The sequence below is a fragment of the Rattus rattus genome, chromosome 1, assembly GCF_011064425.1.
Source record: "Rattus rattus isolate New Zealand chromosome 1, Rrattus_CSIRO_v1, whole genome shotgun sequence".
NCBI classification, from domain to species: domain Eukaryota; kingdom Metazoa; phylum Chordata; class Mammalia; order Rodentia; family Muridae; genus Rattus; species Rattus rattus.
The window spans coordinates 154474256-154495530 of record NC_046154.1 but is presented as its reverse complement, the minus strand read 5'-3'; the positions used below and the strand labels follow the sequence as shown (position 1 = coordinate 154495530).

At 54.9% G+C, this 21275-nt stretch overlaps 2 protein-coding genes across 7 annotated transcripts; both read right to left on the bottom strand.

Annotated features, from left to right (window-relative positions):
- Positions 1 to 5050: 5050 nt before the first annotated feature.
- Mbd3 (methyl-CpG binding domain protein 3) lies at positions 5051 to 12153 on the bottom strand. Of its 4 annotated transcripts, none has more exons than XM_032907785.1 (7): positions 11748 to 12153; positions 7986 to 8145; positions 7607 to 7744; positions 7070 to 7160; positions 6415 to 6592; positions 5631 to 5819; positions 5051 to 5552 (listed from the first exon to the last, which is right to left on the bottom strand). In XM_032907785.1, exons 1-6 carry the CDS (start codon positions 11855 to 11857, stop codon positions 5636 to 5638), a joined length of 861 nt encoding a protein of 286 aa, XP_032763676.1. In that variant the 5' UTR covers positions 11858 to 12153; the 3' UTR covers positions 5051 to 5552; positions 5631 to 5635. The 4 variants fall into 4 exon arrangements, with proteins under 4 accessions (XP_032763676.1, XP_032763701.1, XP_032763693.1 ...); XM_032907810.1 differs by having other exon boundaries at positions 11844 to 12147; XM_032907802.1 differs by having other exon boundaries at positions 7607 to 7828; positions 11748 to 12116.
- A 3031-nt stretch (positions 12154 to 15184) lies between these two features.
- LOC116905095 (cytochrome b-c1 complex subunit 10) lies at positions 15185 to 20211 on the bottom strand. 3 transcript variants are annotated; one of them, XM_032907829.1, is made up of 3 exons: positions 20078 to 20211; positions 16756 to 16907; positions 15185 to 15443 (listed from the first exon to the last, which is right to left on the bottom strand). In XM_032907829.1, the coding sequence occupies exons 1-2, from the start codon at positions 20125 to 20127 to the stop codon at positions 16787 to 16789; spliced, it is 171 nt and encodes a 56-aa protein (XP_032763720.1). In that variant the 5' UTR covers positions 20128 to 20211; the 3' UTR covers positions 15185 to 15443; positions 16756 to 16786. The 3 variants fall into 3 exon arrangements, with proteins under 3 accessions (XP_032763720.1, XP_032763713.1, XP_032763730.1); XM_032907822.1 differs by having other exon boundaries at positions 15185 to 15447; positions 20078 to 20209; XM_032907839.1 differs by lacking the exon at positions 15185 to 15443 and adding an exon at positions 16372 to 16640.
- Between the last annotated feature and the right edge of the window lie 1064 nt (positions 20212 to 21275).

Below are 21275 nucleotides of genomic sequence, written 5' to 3'. Positions count from 1 at the left end.
GCGGTCCTGGGCGGCCGAGGCGGCGGCGGCGGCGACGGCGGCGGCGGCGGCGGCGGCGCGGCGGCGGCGGTGGCACGGGACGCTCGTGCCCTCCCTCCCTCCGCCCTCCCGCCGCCCCGCCCCGGCCCCGCCCCGCGACGTCACCGCGGCCAACAATGGGCACCGCCGCTGCGCACGCGCGGGCCGGGCCGCCAGTCACGTGTTTGCCCCGCCCCCGCCCAGGGTGCGGACCCTCCCCCTCCCCCTAGCCCGCCCGCACGTGCGGGAGGCCCCACAGGTGGGTCGGCGGAGCCCGCAGTTCTCAGAGCCACCTTGGTGCGTCCGGGGGGTCCGGGAGGGTCCTGTGCTCCAGGAGCACTCGCCATCACCCCTAGCTTCCCCCGGCCTTTCCCGTCCTCCTCCCAGCGCGCGCCAGGGGACCTTCGGGACCTCTGTCAGGGATCGCTTGGCGATCGCACTGTGCTTCCCCCTTTCCCGATCCCACAGAATCTCCTCAGTACACAGAAGTGTGGCGTCCTCCTCCGGTGTCTATCTTCCCAAGTCAGCCCTCGCTTCTCCAGAGCAGGGAATTTCTTCCCGTGTGCCTGGGAACCTTGGGGACCCTCTGGCAGGGATCACCTCGTAGCCACACGGTGTTTTCTGTGACTTCCACCTCATTGCAAAGGCCTTGCTGCAGTCCCTCCTCCCTGCCTAGTTTGCCCGAGGCTATCCTTGCCCTCCAGACGCAGGGGACTTCTACCTACGTGAACCTGGGGACTCTCTCTTTCTCGTTTAGGGTACCACAGTGAATCTAGTCCCCCATCTCACCCTCAAAGTAACAGGGTGGTGCTCCCTTCTGTGCTCCCTTCCAGCTGGTTCCGCCCTCCTCTCTCCCAGGCACATCTAATGACTTGGGGACCCATTCCCCTAGTCACATACTTCCTGCCACGGTGCCTGGGCAGTCTGAGGTCCCCTTCCCCAAGTCAAGCCTCCTTTCCCAGCGCTTCATCCTCGGGGATGGAGGGGGTTGTGTATCACCAAACTTAGGCATAACCAGTTGGTCAGGGATTCTGGGGTGAGTGGTTTCCCAGCAGCCACTGCCCATAACCATTGAGACCGACGCTCACCGGAGATGCCTGGGCTCTGAGGAAGGCAGCCTCTTCCACAGGCTCTGCCCACTCAGGGCCATACTGTCCCCAGCTGTTGCATGCACCTCGGTGTTCCTCTTGAGATTTCTCATGAATAACAGGGAACAGGAAGGACCTTGTCTAGGTCCTTACGTACGGCTGACTGCAACCTCGGGTCAGTTGTGTGGGGTCTGGAGCAGAGGCTGCCCCATTCTGCAGCTCTTAGCCTCGACAGCGCCCCCCTCCCCCAATCCATTCTTTCTGGTCACTTTTACAATCATCATGGACACAGAGTGTCCTCACACCCCCAGTGTGTTGGTTCTTCTGCCCAGAAGCCACCTTGACTCTAACAGGCTAAGAGCTGGCAGGGTACGGTGGCTTGCACCTCGAAGTTCCAAGCCATCCAAGTCTACTCAGGAAGTCCCAGGCCAGCCAGGGCTACTCAGTGAGAGCCTGTTTAATAATATTATTATTGTATTTAGAGTTTTATTAGATCAAAGCTGAGTGGTGGTGGTGACACAGGCTTTGGGAAGGCAGACCGGCAGATCTCTGGGAGTTTGAGGCCAGCCTGGTCTACAAAGCGAGTTCTAGTACGGGACTATGCAGAGAAACCTTGCCTTAGGAGGGCAGGAAAAAAAAAAAAACCTACTGATTTTTTCCCTTAACATTTAATATCTAACCATTCCCTGGTGACTTGGCAGAAACTTCCAGCAGCCTTGATGGGTATTCAAAGCCAGAGGCTGCACTGATGCACCCAGTCAAGGGTCACTTCTGCCCTTCCAGCCAGGGCTTTGACCTGCTGGTCCTGAGCTGGTGAGCAGAAAGACTCAGAAGTGAACTTCCCAACCAGGAGGAGGATGCATTTACAGAAGGAAGGGGAGAGACGAGGGAGGTGCGAGAGCAAGCCATGTCTTCCCTTGTTCTGAGGTAAAGCTGGCCACCAGAGGCCCCTCAAGTGGCTTTCCAACAGATTAGGAGGGAGCTAGCCTCACAGAGGTCAGGATCCAGACTTAAATCGCAGTGGTGAGTTTGTAATCCCAACACCTGGGAGGTGGAGATGGGACCCCCGTGGATCGATGATCAGTGACCCCAGCCTAATTCCTGAACTCCAGGTTCAGCAAGAGACCTTGTCTCCCGAAGCAAGGGCCTGGGGGCAGAGAGAGGGCTCACCGCTCACTCAGGGACCTGGGTTCAGTTCCCGGCACCCACACAACAGCTCACAACTGCTTGTTAAGTTCATTCCCAGGGGATCCAGCATCTTCTTTGGACCTTTGTGGGCTCCTGTATGCTGTGGTGCACAGACATAAACTCAGGCATAAACACTGTTTGAGACAGGGTTTCTCTGCGTGCCCTGGCTGTCCTGGAACTCACTCTGTAGACCAGGCTATGCTCGAACTCAGAGACCCACCTGCCTCTGACCAAGGGGTAAACCGAGTGTGGTGGTATCTCACACCTTCAACTCTGGCACACAGGAGGCAGAGGCAGGCGGGTCTCTGTGAGTTCCAGGCCAGCCTGGTCTACAGACAGATCTTGTCTACAATTATCAACAGCATAAGGAAGGTGTTGCTCTCACCCAGCATGGGCAGAGCCCAGGGTTCCAGCCACAGCATCACATACATGGGCTGGACTGGTTTGAGCCTGCCATCTCAGCATTGAGGAGGGGGTGGCGGCAGAAAGGTCAGCCCTAGGTACAGTGTAGGGAGGGTTTCAGGGGAGGCTGTTAGGGGTGTTTCTGTGGAGGAGCCTTCAGGGTGGGGCTTGTGTCATATTCCCAAGACCTAGGCATGTAAAATCCTGGTATGGTAGGCCCTGACCCTGCCAGTGACCTGCTGGAAGGTACCTGAGGAATGACATCAGCTATGGTCCTGACTTAGTATTACATGTGTGTACTTACTCGTGAACACACACAGACATCATGAACAACATACAAACAAGCCAATAGAGCAAAATAACATGAAATAAACGTAACACCTGAAGGAATGTGGTGTGTCTCAGCCGTATAGTGCATCCCGGCATGCACCTGGGCCTAAGTTCATCCTAATCTCTAAACAAACTAATAAATAAATATGGGGAAGACATGATTCAGTGGTCACAGTTCTGGCTGCTCTCCCAAAGACTCAGGTTCTGTTCCCAGCACCCAGGCGGTGGCTCGCAACTCTTAACTCCAGTCCTAGGGTTCTGACCCCTGCTGGCTCTCTTGTGTGCCGCTCACAGGAGGTCCACAGACACAGGCAAAGTACCTGTACACCTAAAGCTCATGCAAGCGTGTAAAAGCGCCCGCCTGGACCTTTGATCCCATGCTGTGGAGTTAAAGGTGTGAACAGCTACAGCTAGAGATGAGGAGGCAGTCTGCAGTCACTTTTCAGAAGGCAAGGTGGCCGTGGGTCACCTTGCTAAGCCAGCCTTGGCACCACACGTTTCCCTTAAAAACAATAAAGTTAAATTTGAAGAGTCCTTTGATTCATTTGGAAGTGATTGCAGGAATCTGTGTTGAGGGCCTCTTCCTGGTGGGCAGCACAGTGGTCTGGGTTCCATGCCTAGCACCAAAATCATGAGCCTCCTTCACATAGTTCCAGAATATTCCAGCATCCCAGAGGAGGCCCCATTGTCATGATGCCCCCATGCTCTTGCTTTCCCCAGGTCTGGAATTTCCCATTACAGAGTCCCACTGTGAACTTTTGTCTGGGTCTCTCTCTCTGGCTGTGGCATATCAGATCATTGTTTTTCTGCTCATGGCCTAGTAAGGTTCTGGCAAGAGGATGACCCCACCCAGGTCAGCTTTACCTATGGTGCCACCATCCTTCGTCATAGTGGCTGGACAGAAACATGGCCCAGGGGATGGGGGTTGGGCTGAGCAAGTTTGTGGTGGCTGCAGGACAGCAGGTGGGCTGTGGGGTTGCTGGGTGACCTGGATGGCAGATGTGACAGGAGACTTTAGATCGATGAAAGGGCTGTGGGTGCAGAGGAACCTTGCTGTCTCTAGAGAAAGCCACTTGCCCCATGTTGTCACAGACTCAGCTACCTCCAATGGGCAGGTAGCACATTAGAGTGGGAGGTCCAGAACCAGGGAGCTATTAGTGCTGGGGTTGAACCTGAGGACTCCTAGCCCATGTCTAGAAGCCACTGCAGAGTGCCCCACCAGAAGCTGCACTGTCACTAGGCCTGCTGGGTCCCACTGGCTCACAAGCCCAGCCATGGGTTGTTTGTTGGACTGGGTGTGTGGAAGGCCCGGCCATGAGGACCCGGTCCTATCTGAAGGCTGCCCTCAGTGAGCCAGGGACAGAGAACGGATAGAAGTTCCTTCTATGGTGCTGGCATCTCAGACTTGTGTGCCTGAAATGGGGTGGTGGCCTGCTGACAACTTTATCTTCCAGCTCAAAGATGCTGGGACCATCGGTCCCTATGCTGGAGGAAACACAGTGTCCTCTGGGGTGGTACAGTTCACTGTGAAAACCCAGAGCCACCAGAAGCCCAGTCCACAGAGGCTGCCTTCACTGCAGGAGGCTGCCCCCATGTGACGGGGAGGGTGGGTGGTCCTTGTGGGGTGAGAACAGACAAGACACAAGGTTCCAGCTTTGGGTGCCATCGGATTAGGGAACAAGACCCTGATCTGAGGTGGGGTGGCAAAGCTGGCTCACTGGGTTGTACCCAGGGCCAGGCTCACCCACTGGGCTCTGGGAGGGCTCTGCTGTACCACTGGGGCTCGTTTAAGGAGACACCCCAGCTCACCCAACAGCTTCTTGGAGGCCACAACTGCAGGGACAGAGCTCAGGTGTTCAAGATCTAGAGCACCAAGCACAGAGAGGCTGCCAACTGCTCTCCCCAAGTTGGAGCCCATGTCCCTGCCACACAGGGACACTGAGGCCCAGAGCAGGTAGTTCCCACAGGCCAGGGCAGCAGCAGGCACCCTCAGAGATGTGGCACACAGTGACAAGTCAGAGGCGTAGAAGTTCCTACCATCAGTTTATTGAAGGAAAGTGACTTCCTGGTTGGCTGCTGGCCCTCAGCGTGGAGAGGCTGGGCAGCCCTATGGGCAGGAGCAGTTCAGACCCTGGCCCGTAACAGCCTTAGGGACAATGCAAGGTAGGCATAGCCAGGTGTGTTTCCAGAAACTTCCTCCAGTGCCCAGCAAGGCCCACAGCTCCTTGGTGCCAAGCAGGGCCTTGTCCTATGGTAAGGAAGCAGGGAGGTGACTGTGTCAAAGTGGCCTCTCAGTCGGGGCACTGCTCTTCAGCTGTCAGTGTGAGCTTCCTGCCAGGCAGTACAGGGACAAGCGAGTTCAAGGTCCACAGGGGCTCCCTGCACTGAGACCTGGGAGGAGGCAGTCTTGGGAAGAAGATGGATGCCTGCCTCTTGTTGGCCTGGTCCCCACCTAGTCCAGGCAAGGCTGAGAAGTCTGGAGGTGGCCATGGGAGGTGGTCTGCAGCCCAGACTTGGGCAGGGCATCTGCAAGGCAGAAGGGAAGCTGTTAGCAGCCTGACTAGAGGACGGCTGACACCCAACACCCTGGCCTGTGGCAGGTACCTATGCTACACACGCTCCGGCTCCGGTTCCTCTTCTTCCTCCTCCTCTTCCTCCTCCTCCTCCTCAGCACAGGCCTTGTCCAGTGGTGCCTCCCCATCACGGGCCAGCTCCTCCACATGCGCCAGCATGTCCGCCATCAGCGCCTCCTCCAGGCGCTTGCGCACCTGCTGTACCAGCTCCTCCTGCTTCCTAGGAACACACACTCTGACAGGTCACACAGGGACTTGTTCACAGGCATGTCACCCCAGCCCTCGGAAAGTCCACACAGCTTCCCCATCACCTTGGGTGACCACGGGTCTCCTGACATTTGGACTTTGTATAGGCACGCTATGCTGAAGCCAGGGCAAAACCAGTTAGGGGCCCACATCCACAGAGCAAGGAGAGGCTCCACTGTGGGCCAAGGACCTAATTCTGGGTCCTGCTCTTGTCCCCATCTGGCCTGACCACCAAGTCTGACACAGGAAACCCAGGCTAGACCCTGAGGGTCTAGAGAGCAGCTCAGAGCTAGTTTAAATCACCTCCCTCCCTATCCAAGGCCCCCTCCTGAAGGCTGTCACTCACTCAGTTCAGCCCCACCCAGCTTCTGCTGGTGTCTGTTCTCCCAGGCCTGTCGTGGCCATGATTTCTCTTCCCCCAACCCCAGCATTTCTAAGAGGCTTGTCCTGCCATTTAAGTTGCCTTCATTTACAGGGCACTCCTGAGGACCAGGGAGTCGATGGATGCCCCACATTCTTGTGGCGACTAGCTGTAGATATTGGGGGTGGGGGACAGTGCTGCCAGTTACCTGATGTCATCATCTGTCACCATGAAGGCTTTGCACAGTGGCTGCGCAGTGTTCAGCCACACACCAGGGTTCTTCTCCACAGCCGCAGAGAGCTGGCCTGTAATGGGCAGGGTGCTGGTGTGCAGCGCACTGGCGATGGCGGACAGCAGCGTCTCATCTGTGCAGCCGGGGCCTACCCCTGGGGGAGGAGACCATGGGCAGGATCAGAGGGGGCTTCCTCAGAAGTTATGCACCCACCCCAGGCAAGTCTTTGCCAGCAAAAAGAAAAGGAGCCAATCCAGAGGCCCAACCTGCGCCTGGCTTGGTGGCATAGCCTGTAACTGTGGAGACAGCTAGTGTGAGAGCGCTCACTGGTGCCCTTACAGCCTCACTACAGGACCTGGGGTGCTTCCCAGCACCAGACCAGGGGTTCATAACTGCCTGCAGCTCCTCTACCTGCAGGGGGCCGCTACCACCGCCTCCACCCTCACCTGCATGCACAGGGTGAAATTAAACTCACACTGGTGCACTGCAGCGAGACACACAGACACACAGACACAGACACACACACACACACACACACACAGACACACACACAGACACACACACACACACACACACACACAGTTTTAAAGAGAAGCCTCAGTCAGGGCATCCACCGCCCACCCCTGCTCACCCTGCAGGCCCTTGGGCAAGTCCATGGTTCTGACCAGTTCTTCCGCAATGTCGAAGGCACTCAGTCCACTCAGTTTCTTCTCCCAGAAAAGCTTTAGGGCAGAAGTGCAGGGTCACAGGAAGCATTGGTGTACAGGCCCCTCCCTGTGACCCCTCCTACCCAGCAACAGCGCCCAGGGGTCCTGGTGTTTACAGATAGGTCAGAAAACACTAAAGAATCTTGGCTTTGTTATGTTGATTAAAAAACACCAAGGTTAAAATCGGCCTCCTAGGGGTTGGGGATTTAGCTCAGTGGTAGAGCGCCGCAGCGAAGGCCCTGGGTTCGGTCCCCAGCTCGAACCAAAAAAAAAAAAAAAAAAAAAAAAAAAAATCAGCCTCCTAAGTGCTGGGCCCCCTCCTGTTTTCTAAGAGTAAACCCTTCACAAAAGATAGGTTTTCACTAGGGGTATAGCTTCGGGCCTGCAGCGAGGTTTCTTTCACCTTTAAAGAGTGTGAAGATAAGGTCGCTGTGACCCTTGGAAACCGCCCAGGGGCTCACCTGCCTCGGCTGGTCCACTGCCTTCTGTGGGTCGCTCTTGACCTTGTTGCTGGGGTGGTTGGTGATCTTGGTCACCGGTTGCTTGAAGATGGATGCAGTCTGCCGTACAGGCAGTGCAGTGTTCAAGTCAGGCTTGCCCTGGGGGGAGAAGACTCTGCAGCGGGCCGCTCCGACCGGGGTCCATGAAGGGTTGGAGGGGCCAGGGAGGTGCTTAGCCAGAGCCTGAATGGTGGCGGGTGGGCGATCAGGCAGGGAGATCTCCCACCCACCAAACCAAATGCGCGCCATGCTTCCGCCAGCAGCCAGCAGAGGTACTGACTCGATGGCGATGGAAGCTAACCCAGAGGGCCCGCCCCTACTCTGACGTCACCGCCCTCACCTTGACCTGGTTGGAGGAGTCATAGCGCACGCGCTGGCGGCTCTTATTCATCTTGTTCATCAGCATCTTTCCCGTGCGGAAATCGAAGGTGCTGAGATCCATGGAGCCGCCCAGGTACCGTGCCAGCTGTGGCTTGCTGCGAAACTTCTTCCCGCTGGGGCTGCGGGAGGGAGGCTGGTCAGCCTGAGCAGGAGCCGCCCCCTACCCACCACCCTTGCAAGGCGTGTTTTCCACACCTGTTTCCGCCAGGTCATGAGGAAGCCAACGAGAAGAGCAGCCCTAAGAAGCCAAGCCTTAAGCTACGGGTGGCCACAGCACCTCTGGGAAGCCTAAAGGAGGCCCTATGAGGGATTGGGGCCTGCACCCTCTGCTGCCTGGGCCAGAAACCAGCCCTTGCTTTCCAGGGGTCACCTATCTGTAGGGCTACAGGGCTGCATCTGTTTACTTTGGGGGACACGTCTCATGTTAACCCAGAGTGGTTTCAAAACTCATTTGCCAAGAATTCCTCATCTTCCTTCAAGCTCCCGAGTGGTCACAGCCTAGTCAGTGTTGCGAGAGATGGGACTCAAGGAAGGCTTCAGGGCTGCCAGACTCGCACTTATCAACTGAGTGAGCCCCACCCTTTTGTGATTTGAGACAGTGTCTCTCTCATATACTTCAGGCTAGCCTTCAATTTGTCCTATAATCAGCTTTCCAGTGTGGGAAGGCATGTTCTGCTTATAGGCTTGACAACCCCTCAAGCAGCTTCACCAAATTCTAGGCCCTATGGAAACTTGCTCACACAGGAGCCTCCACTGAACATCCAGACCCAAAGAATGGGGCAGCCTGTGTGGTCCAGGCGGGCTGTGTGGTGGAGTATTACTCAACCAAGAAAAGGAGCTAGGCTCTGACATATTAAAACTCCAGAGGCCTTGAGGTTATTGCACTCAGAGAGACTCAGGAAGGCCACAGTATGTGGGGGACTCCATGGATAGGGAATGTTCTAGAACAAGAAGATTTGTGGGGGCTAGGATGAAACGTGGGATTGATTAGTGGCTATGGTTGCAGAGTCTTTCTGACCAGTAAGGTCAGAAATGGCCATAGGCTGGGTGTGGCCAGTGTAGAGCACTATCGGTATAGCATGTGTCCCAGCCTGGTCTCAGGGCCGGCTCACAGGCGAGCCTACCTGATGCCTCACTCTTACCAGTTACTAGTTACAGTGAGATTGGTGTTCCCTGCTGGGAACCTCTGGAATGGGACTGTCCTGCCCAGACCAGATAATGTCCCAGGCATACATGGGGTCCCAGAGTACCCTCAGATTCCCCAATGTGAGGACCACATAGAAAATAGCTGGCCAAAGGCTTGGGGTGTTGCTGGTCTGCATCCCATAAGGCTGTTCCCTGCTCTCCTAAACAACTAAGATGGGGCACTAGGATGAGGCACTCACCCCTACTGCCTGCCAGGGACTGGGCTCCCAAAAGAATGGGGCTGGCCCTGAGCCCCTGTGCTGTTCCAGGCTGTGCACCCCAGCCCACACACGTGGGATTGGCAGCTGCTTAGGGAGTCAGGGGAGAGCACAGGCAGTGCAAGGCAAAGGATTCCTTCCTCCCCCATCCAGACATAGTCTCTTGTTAATGGGGCTGGTCTCAAACTAGCTGAGTATGGCTGAGTTCCTGGCCATCCCGTCCTCATCTTCTGAATACCGTGATGGCAAGCACAGTGAAACCTGGTCTGTATGGCTGGGACTGGGCTGAGGGCTAGGCAACTGCTCTAGTCACTGAGTGCACCCCCACCCCCCAGCCTTAGCCCCCGGGGCCTCCTTTTAAATGACAAAATATTCTAAAATCCAATCTGATAGTGACTCCACCAGTTGGAACACAGTAAGATTCCTCCTCCTGGCGAGTGAATCTGACATGCAGGTTGATCATCCTGACAAACTGGATTAATTTAAGAACAACACAACGGAACAGGCAGGTGGCACAGGCCTATCACACAGCTGAGGGAGGAGCCACAAGTCCAGGCCAGCCCGGGCTGCACAGCAAGACCCTCAAAAATGTACATCCAACCCAAGCCACAAGGGTTGTCGGCTGCTGGGTGGGGACAGCACTTCTGATGTGCTGTGTGGCAAGCACAGGACAGGAGCTTGGTTCTGTAGGTCTGCACACAGGAGCGTGCCCAACAGTCTGCTGAGTGGGACAGCTTGAGCTTGCCCTTATCCAGGGACAGACCCACAGCACACCTGGGGCAAGGTCACCAGGCTGACCCCTAGCTCTCCACCCCTAAGTTTCCAAGCTGTGTGGGAGGATTCCGTGAGGAAGAGACTGTCTCCACAAATGGGTTGGAGAGCTCTGGGGCATGGATATATCTGTATGGGGTCGAGACAGGTGGGGGAGCTACAAGCCTAAGGACACAGTGGCTTTGGATCAGCTCTCAGGTGTTGGTCCCACTGCCTGGGTCACTGTTTCCACCAGGTATTTTACTACTTTGTATCCTAGAGAGGTGCAGACCCAGAGGAACTGGCACAGCTTTGGCCCCCAGGAAGAATGACTGTAGCTGAGCTGGAATCTAGCCTATGGGCTGCAGAGGACAGTTCTGGGCTACATGCTTTAGAAAGTGCTAGTAAGGGTGGGCAGATTAGGGAGAAGGGCATCAAGGACCATGCACACAGGGAACAATTTGCATATAGCCCTAAGGGAAAACCTTGTCACTGCAGACCTGTTAGAATCAAGAACTCCAACCCTCTTTGCAGCCGGAAGGGAACCCGAGTTGGTCCTGGCTTCCAGTCTTATTACCAAAAACATAATACCAAAGGGCTAGGCAGATCAACTCACAATAAGCCACCTAATCCCGACTGCAATGAATCCCGACTGCAATGAAAGGGCAACTACAATTAGCTCAGAAGGCAGATGCTCCAGGCCATAGGACACTGGCTGAGGATGGCCAGGCATGCATCGACCAGGTCTATCCCCACCACTGGGGGGTTTGGAGAAGTATATGACGAACAGCAGGTGTAGGTTGCTTGGCTAAAATTCAGACAGCTATCATTACCCTGATTAAGGGGTTGCAAGCCAGCCCGGTCTATGTAGACCACCATCTTGACACTGGCTGAAAAAATCTTGCACACAAAAACCCCACTCACAGAAGGCAGAAGCCGCTGTGATAGATTGATAGATATCACTTCTACAGGTCACGGATCAAGAAGAGAAAGGGCTTTGGAAGAGCCATAAAAATGAGGGACATTTTGCAGAACAAGAAGCCAAACCCAAAATTATGCAGGTGAGGCCACCTGAGGCAGTTCCCCTTGCTTCCCGAAACCACGGTAAGATCCCCGCAAGGGTCAAAGGGTCAGTCCCAGCCCCCTCCCACCCCTGCTTCCCAGCGGCGTCTGGCCAAGGCCGGGCGCCCCTTGCTCGGCGCGCACGGTCCCCGATTCCGTAGAGGACAAAAGCTCGCGCCACAGGCGGGCGATAAGCCACGAGGCTGCAGCTGCAGACCGTGCGCACGCGTACTGGGCTAGCGAGAGGACGGCGTGGCGCACGCGCGCTGACAGCAGCGCTGGGTGGCGAAGGTAAGCAGTAGGTTGGGCACTGGGTCCAACGCACGCGCACTGGGCGTCGAGCCGAGACCGGCGCGTGCGCACTGACCACAGCTGGCACGCAGGACGCACGCTCGTACGCACGTCGCCCGGCCCAGATCGCGGCCCGCAGTAGGGGCGCCCAGGCCGCCGCAGAGGCCGCTGGGAGGCGCCCGTTGGGGCCCTGCGCGGCCGGCGCGCTCATTCACCTATAGTAAAAGACATCCCTGTGGCCGGCCGACAGCCCCGACCTCCTGGGCACTTCTTCCCTTTCCCAGCCCTGCGGGAGCGCCGGGCACTCCCACCTCTTCCGCTCCATTGCGCCCCGGCTCTCCGCCCGCCTTCGGGCCCGCCGCCGCCGATGCCGCCGCCGCTTCTGCAAGTCGCGACCCCCGGGCTCGTCGCCGGCTCGGTTCCCTTCGCCGCCACCACCACTCGCCGCGGCTGTTCCGTCCCGCGGGCCTCCGCCCCCAGCCGGGCGCGCGCCGGCTTTGCCACCCGCTCGGCCCCCTCCCCGTGCTTCACAGCCCCCGCTAGGGGGGCCGCTCCGCCCACCCGCCCGCGCGTGGGACTCGTCTGCGCAGACGCGGAGTGGGCCCCGCCCCTCCTCCCCGGGGGGACCTGTCTGAGTGCGCTCCGGAGTCTGCGCAGCCGCAGTCTCGATCCAGCCTCCACTTGCAAGGCCCGCCCCACGGCAGTGAGGCCAATCAGATCATTTCAGCTCCAGCTCAAATAGTTCAGCCGGCCCCGCCCCGCCCCGCGGGCCGTACTCTCAGGTTCATAAGTAGTATACGCCCATAGGTATCGAGACCAATCAGAACGCTCAGGACCTGTTTCTGTGGCTATCTTCTCGTACAACCCACCCTGAGACAGGGACAGCCAATCAGCGTGGCCGGGGTGGGACAGCCATTGCGCTTGAGCTCTACTCCGGAAGCAAATGGTGTGTTGCACCTGGTCTGTACTAAGCTGGGGCTGTTTTGGCCGCGCTGGCGTCTTCATCCTGGGGTCGTGCTCGGCTACACCTGCGCAGTGTGCGTTTGACAAGGACCTGCCTGGGCACTGTGAAAAAGACCTAGTACAACTCGGAGCCTTCGACCTCTGCGTCTCGTGTAACTCACTCAGGCTGGCCTCTAATTCGTGGCTATTCCAGCCTCAGCCTCTACACTACTGCGATGACAGACGTGCACCACCACTCCCGGCTTCACCCAAAACTATTTAAGAAGTTTGTTCTTTGCAACAATACTGAAAATAGCAGAACCTTACAACGGTAGGCAGGCTTTCTGCCGTTATCCTGCACTCTGGCCCGAGTACGATGGCTCGTACTATGAAAGCTATTTAGAACATTCCGGTCCAACTAAGGCCACACAGCAATACCCTAAAAACAGGTCAGGAATAGTGGCACTTGCTTGCCATCTCAGCACTAGGATGGTAGAGGAAGGAGGATCAATCAGTTCAAGACCAGCCTGAAATTTACTAGACCTAGCATCAGAAGAAAAAAATCCCTGGTACCAGCGTTTCTAAGTTAGAGTATGGGGTCGCTGTCACTCACTGTCGCACCTTGCCCACCGCATTCTTGAGGGCAGGGAGGTGGGGGTGTCATTTACTCCTGCTTGGAACAACTGGCTGCTTTGCTCCTCAGGCTCAGCCAGACCTACCCAGAGAACATGCCTGAAGGTCAACAACCTTCTTACCCAAGCTTCCATTATAGAGTATCTGGAGGACTTCTTTGAAAGGGTGAAAGGGGACCCTCTCTGACAAGAGACCTGCCAAGGGCTCATCGGGTGAAATCGCAGCACATTTAAAGACCTCTGTCTTGCCTGCGCCTTTTGAAGCTGAGGAACTGTATTTTATAAGCTAGGATCTGGGTCCTCAGATTGGGAGGAGAGATCAGATGACAGTTAAGAGAGTCAGGGGGACACAGAAGCACTGAGCACTAAGGTCGGTCGTTCAGTTACTTTTCCTTCAGCCAGTAAGCTGCAGTACTTCTTTGTGGAACTGTTACGGAGGCTGGGGTTAGTGGTGGTTTTTGTTTGTTTTGAGTTGGTCTCACTTTGTAGCCTTCCCTGGCCTTGAACTCATAGGGATTCCCCTGCCCACTTCCCAGGTGCTAGGATTTAAGGCAGCCACCACCATGCCCCACTTGGTGTATCAGACAGATCTTTGCATGTGGGAATGGCAGCAGGATTGACACTGGGGACGGCATTCCCGTTCTCATGCTTGCCAAGTAAGTGAGTGAGCTATCTTCCTTCTCCCAGTTGTTTAAACTAAGAGGTTTCAAGTGTTCTCAGCCTTGCTGTGTAGCTGGGATGGACCCAGGGCCTTGTACATGCTGAAGGAGCTCCAATCCCCAGCCCCATCTCTGGCCTTTACACCTTCCTGAATTACAGTCTTCCTGTGTGAATAGGTCAGAGCCTGAATTCAGGTAGGATGGTGTGATGGTTTGAATGTGGCTGGCCCAAGGAGTGGCACTATTAGGAAGTATGGCTTTCTTGGAGAAAGTGTCACTGTAGGGGTGCTGCCTGGAAATCAGTATTCTCCTAGCTGACTTCTGATCAAGATGGAGAACTTTTCAGCTCGTTCTCTGGCACCATGCCTGCCTGGATGCTGCCATGCTCCCACCTTGATGACAATGGACTGAACCTCTGAACCTGTAAGCCAGCCCTGATTAAGTGTTGGTCATGGTGTCTGCTCACAGCAATGGAACTCTAGCTAGACAGATGGCAAGCGTTGTACTCACAGAATTGTGCATGCCCCAGGCTATCCCACCCCTGCCCCTGCCCCAGCGTTCCCAGTGAGGGAAGTCCAAGGCCCCACTCACTCAATGGCTCCAACGCCTTAATTTCCACTCTCCTGCTTCAGCACACTGAGCTAGACCGTCAGGCCTGCACCACCAGGCCTAGGCTTTTGTTGTAGACTTATGCTTATGAGGACTTAGCTTCCATGTCTGTCCAGCATGTGTGTATGTGTGTGAAGTCTCCTGGGGCTGACTGGAGACTATGTAGGTGCTGGGAATCAAGCCTGGGTCCTTGAAAGAACAAGAGCTCATAACCCCTGAGATATCTCTAACCTCTTCTGTGTTGTTTTTGAGACGAGGTCTTAAGTAGCCTAGGCTGGCCTCTCCAGGTATCAGAGGATGACCTGGAACTCTTGGTCCTCTTGACCTAATGTCCAGAGTGCTGGGAAGACAAGTGCCACTGTTCTTGTCTCAAGGAATCACTTAGTCCACACTGTCGGACTCCTGGGAATCTGACTGTACCAGCTTCTGAAGCACGGAGATGCATGTGCCGGGACGGGCACAGCAGTTTTACCAGAGGCTGTGGCTGTGGCTCATCTGCCACACCTCCCACTTAGCACACGAGAAGCCCCAGGGGCCATCCTCGGCACCACGGACATCAGGCATGGCAGTGCTGCCCTAGCACTTGACAGACAGATGCAGGAGGATGAGAAGTTTAAGGTCAGACTTTGGTATATACTGAGTTTGAGGCCAGCCTGGGTTATATAAAACTTTGCCTTAGAAACAGACAGAACCAGGAAGGAAGAAGCCCTGCTCTGGTTGGGTATGGTTGCCATAGGGGCCCTGAATAATTTAAAAGCATCGAAGCCGAGAACGACTTATCGGACCAGCTGCAGAGAACACAGTATGCCGTTTCCATCCAGAAAATACTTGAGTGTAATAAGGATTTCTGCCTGACATTAGACTCTCCCGATGTGCAAGTGTTGGGAGCTCAAAGGATTCTTGAGCTGGGAAATCCTCAAGGGAGATGATGCAGAGGGAGCCAGGCGTCCAAGGCGTACGAACAAGGTTTAATGCTGCACCCGTCAAGGCAGGAGCTCCCCAGATTGATGCAGACTTCTTCCTCCGTGTCCTCCACAGGACTAAGCTGTTTCTGAGGCCTCAGCGCATGCTACCTGGGGGAGGGGACAAGGGGTGAGCTAAGCACACCGAGAGCCAGCTCAGGCAGCCCAGGGCCTCTGAGCTCTGTGACCCCAACAGTGGCACCCCACAAGACCCCTGTCTATAAGATAGAGAGGCTTGGGACAGCAGTCAGTAGGTGAGAAATGAATTCTGTCCCCTAACAGACATGCAAAAAGCCAGTCTAGACAATTCATGAGCTCCAGGTTGAGCAAGAGACTGGATGATGGATCTAGAGAGGTTCAGTTCCCAGCAACCACACCCAGCAGCTATAATCACCAAACTTCAGTTTGGTGCTCTCTTCAGGCCTCTGTGGAGCACTGCAGGTGCCACCCCAAACACACACACACACACACACACACACACACACACACACACACACACACACACACGCATGCACGCACACACAAACATAAATCTTAAAACACAAAGTGGACAAGCTAAAGAGATGGCCAGTTAAGAGCCTGCTGAGGGGGGGCTGGGGATTTAGCTCAGTGGTAGAGCGCTTTACCTAGGAAGCGCAAGGCCCTGGGTTGGGTCCCCAGCTCGAAAAAAAGAACCAAAAAAAAAAAAAAAAAAAAAAAGCCTGCTGTGAAAGGACAGGAACTGAGTTCGAATCTCTAGTACCACACAAAAGCCAAGGGCTACAAAAACCTATAGCCTCAGCACTCCAGGGACAAGGTGGCAAGGGACAGGCAGACCCTGGGAAGGTGCTGGCTAGACAGAACCAAGCCAAAGTGGCAAATTTCTGGTCAGTGAGAGACCTTGTTTCAAGGCAGAAAGAGGAAGGTTCCGCATCTTGCTCTCTGGCCTCCATATTGTGCAGGTCATACATATGTGTACACACATACACAAGCTGGGTGGTCCTCTCTGGCCTCCATATTGTGCAGGTCATACATATGTGTACACACATACACAAGCTGGGTGGTCTAAATAGGACTGTATTCTGGACACAAGCCACCAACATTAGCGACATATCCAGTCTTGTGTGGTTTGATGAGGACACAGTGGTGCGTGCCCTCAGCATGCAATGTATCCCTAGAGGCCTGTGGCAAGGGGCAGCTTCAGCTCCCCAGCTGGACAGTGGGTGTCTGCATCCTACCCAGGGCTCAGGCACCAGCTCTGCTGGATGTCCACAGCTGACAATGGCTCTTCAGTACTGGCTTCATGAACAAGGCCAGCCCAGCAGCTGAGGGAGCATCCAGAATCCAGGTGTTGGTGGAAGTCGCAGTAATCCCTGTTTGAGGTCCAGGCCACCCCAAAATCCCCAACCCAGAGTAGTCAGGCCCAACACTCAGACTCACCATCGAGGCCTGTGGTGGGGGACGGGGCTGCCTAATCGTCCTTCTTAAACTTGCCATTGATGTACGGCACCCAGTCCAGGATCAGCCGCCAGTCCGTGACCCACACCAGTCCCACGGCACCCACAGTGCCCCACATGCCGGCTGTGGGGATCCTAGTAGGACAGAGTGAGGCTGTCAGACTCTGCTGGTGACTTAGCCTTTGAGAGCCTTCTCCCATCATGCCCCACACTGTCAGTCAAGGGCCCACAGTGCTCCCTTAACCTTGTGGGACAGGAGGTCCTGCATAACCCCACCACCACACTTGGGAGGCTGAGGCAGGAGGGCTGCTTTGAGTTCAAAACCAGCCACAGGCCAGGCCTGCTGGCACACATCTTTAACCTCAGCACTTGAGAGGCAGAGGCAGGAGGATGTCTGCATTCAAGGCGGCCAGGACTACACAGAGAAACTCTTGTCAAAAAACAAAAACTAGGGGTTGGGGATTTAGCTCAGTGGTAGAGCGCTTGCCTAGCAAGCGCAAGGCCCTGGGTTCGGTCCCCAGCTCCGAAAAAAAGAAAAAAAAAAAAAATGAAAATGCGGTAGTCAGGCATGGTGCTCACACCTAGAATCCCAGCACTTGGCAGGCAAAGGCAGGCTGATCTCTGAGTTCGAGGTCAGCTCAGTGGGAAAAGGCCCCTGCTACCAAGCCTGTTGTGATCACTGAAACCCACACTTTCTAGCTGCTGTCTGACTTCCATGCATTCACTGTGGCTTGCACTGGTGCCAACATATACACATACATGACATAAAACATACACACATATGTGACATCACACATACATGACAAAACACACACATACATGGCATATAACAAACACACATGGCATATAACACACATACATGACATAAAACAAACACATGACATATAAAACACACATGCATGACATATAAAACATACATACATGACATAAAACACACATAACACATAAACACATACATGACATAAAACACACATAACACATAAACACATACATGACATAAAACACACATACATGACATTACACACATAACATAAAACACACATACATGACATAAAACACACCCACATACATAAGAACCTGGGTGGAGGATAGGCTGTGGCTGTTGCTCAGTGGGTAGAGCTTGCCTAACATACATGAACTCCTGGCTTCCATCCCAAGCACATGAACCAGGCGTGGTGGTTCATGAGTTCAAGGCCATCTCTGGCTATACAGGGAGGTAGAAGCCTGCCAGGGTCCCATGAGACCTTCATGAAAATACAGCTAGGGAGTGCCTGAGGCACAGGTTGGGAACTGAGAGCCTGACGGTGGCTTGGCAGAGCTGTGCCAAGTCCCTGACTTTCAGAACAGCCATTACTTACTGCCTGTAGTTTTTAGACAAGACTCAGTGTGCAGCTTGAGCCCACCTAGAACCTGCGATCCTCCTGCCTCAGCCTCCCAAGCCTTTGGATGACAGGCATGCACTATCAGGCGGGGTAACATACTGTTGTAAACTTGTAAACCCAGGGCCACTTGTTACACAGCATATGGAACCATGACAGTCAGCACTTGGTTTCCGAGGACTGAATGTGAAACCCTTGTCTCAGGTGAGTGGGACTTGGAGCTGATTCATCCATCGTAAGACCCTTCCCTATGGGGAAGGACCAGGCTACGGGGGGCCCAGTTCATCCACTGGTCTGTCTGGTTATGCCCAGTGAGACCACGTAGACAGTTTGTAGACAGCCCATGAACTACACAGCGCACAAGATACCAGCCACTGAGCTACACTGCCAGAACCTTACCTCTTTTGTCCCCTGCCAAGACACCCAGAGTGTCACCTCCAAGCCTCACATACCAATGGTATCGACCGCAGGTGAGCCCTCTCCCTGGCCTCCCAGCAGGTGACTTCTGTGTGATCCACGCTGCCCTCCACTGGGGCCACTAAGAGCATCTAGCCTCTCTGGAGGCTCTCCATGGCCAGGCATGGCACAGCGGTACTCACTCATGGAGCTAGGAAGGTGTAGTGTACCCTATCCTGACCTAGAACTCACCTGCACCCCCAGGCTGTGATGACAGGCGTGTGCTGTGGGGATGGACCCTGAGACCTCAGAATTGCAGGAGGCAATGTAGGTTTCCTGTATCCAGGGCTGGCCTTAAATCCCTCAGCCTCGGGTTGGGGATTTAGCTCAGTGGTAGAGCGCTTGCCTAGGAAGCGCAAGGCCCTGGGTTCGGTCCCCAGCTCCGAAAAAAAGAACCAAAAAAAAAAAAAAAAAATCCCTCAGCCTCCTGCCTCCATTTCCCTAAGGGCTAGGTCTGCACCACCATGCAAAAGTGTGTCCAGTTCTGGGGGCTGGAATCCAGTGCCTCATGCACGCTAGGGGACTGATTTACCCACTGAGTCACAGCTGTAGATTTGACACTCCTGGGTGACAATCATTTAGATGGTGGAGCAGAGGGTGCCATTTAGAGGTGTGACCTCAACAACAGTCTAAGGCCTGAGTCTCCCTGTCACTGCAAACGGCAAAAACTAAAATTAAATTAAAAATCAAAAAAAGGCTGTGAGGTAGGAGCTGGAGAGATGGCTCAGTGGTTGGGTGGGCTCGTTGCTCTTGCAGAAGACCCATGTTTGCAGCTCCAGGGGATAAGGCACTATCTTTTGGAGACTCTGGGCACGTGTGGGTGTAGTACCTGTTTTGCGTACTACATGAACACAAACCCATACATATACATATAATTGGAAATAAACCAATTTAAACCGGAGAAGATGGCTTTTTCCTCAAAGGATCCAGGTTCAATCCCCAGCACCCACGTGCCTCACAACCATCTCTAGCTATAGTACCTGGGGAGCCGATGCCCTCCTCTCGTATGCGCATACTGGGCACGTATATGGTACACAGACATGCACAGAAACAAAAGTCTCAGGTGATGGTGGGTGCCCGCTATTCCACCGTTCAAGAAGCGTGAGGAGGCAGGATGATTGGTGGGAGTTCCAGACCAACTTGGATTACAGAAACAGTTTTTGTTTTTTTTAAAGGACATTAAAGACCGCAAAATCAAAGCCAACGGCCGCCAAGTTGCTAGGCTGAAAGTCGGAGTTCCGAGTCGTAGGAGCCCAGGGTACCCACTCGGGGCCGCACAAGGCTACCCACCCAGGTCAGGCTGGGGAAACTGAGGCTCGGAGCAGCTCAGACACTGAACGAAGGTGATTACAGTTGGACCTCGGATCTTCCACCTGCACTGTGTCCCCCGAATACTTTGCCTGTCACAGCCTCAGTTTCCCCCAGTCCCCAGAGCACACGGGTGGAATGGCGGGCGGGCGGCCTCCTCACCAGTTTTTGACCAGTTCTCGGTAGCGCGGGCCTAGAAATCTGCTGAGCATCGCTGCGGGGTCTCAATACTCAGGGTCACCCTGTTCCGCCGCCCTGGAGCACTACGCATGTGCAGACGTACAGCGCATGCGTGAAAGCAACGGCACCACCTCTTCCGGTGGTGGCACCGAGGACGTTGACATCTTCTTCCGGGGAGGGGAGACAGACCTTACTAGACCCGCCTCTGTCTTGCTTCAGTGGCGTAACTTTTAGCCCGCTGGGCGCTCTGAGATTCTGTGCCTGAGGTTGCAGTGGATCCCGGCGGTAGCTCCATGCACCCCGGGACTCTGAGCACCTAGTACTAATATAATAACTTTAATAATACACATTGGTGTTTTCGAGACGGGGGTCTCGTATATCCAGGGCTGGCCTTGATTTCCTCACGCTCCTGCCTCCACCTCCTAAAGTGTAAGCCTCAGGCGGTGCTGAGCTGGACCCTAGAGCCTTGTGCATGTTAGAAGAGCGCTCTTCCCACTAGAGCTACCTTTGATCGGTTTAAACCGGAGAAACTTGGGGAGAGGCTCGGGTTGGACTGCACCTTTGAATGCGTTAGGGGTTGCCAGCGAGTCGCTGAGGGACTCTGGCCAAATGGCAAGTGCCCTCTTAATCTCCGTTTGCTTGGGTCTTTCCGTGGACACCTTGGGTCCTCCTGTTTGGCGCACAGACCGGCTCTCGTTGGTTAACCTTTCTGCTTAAGTCCATGTCAGGCCTGATCTCTAACCGTACCCCTGACTGGTAGAAAGAAGGCGGGCGCACCCTCAGATAGCATTTAAGCCAGGAAGGTCTAGCCTTTGTTCTCACTTTTGAAGTGGGTCTAATGGTTAGCGACTGGTTTACGGGTGTCTTCGGAGCTCTGGACCCCATAGGTCCTATGGATGTAGGTTCAGTTCTGCTACTGACCTCAGCCAAGAACCAGATCACAGAGTTTTGACCTCAGGGGTGGGCCTTACTACTTGGTTGGGGATTCCATGCTCCCAGGATTGTGGAGCAAGGAAGGGATAGCTCAGGAGGCCATGTCCTCTAGTGGACACAAAAGGACATTGGGCTGAAAAGACAGCTCAGTGGATAAAAGCCATGTGTGGTGGTCCACGGCACTAGGATGGCAGACAGAGGATCCAAAGGCTGAGCCACTTTGCTTGGCCCCAGGCTCAGCCAAAAG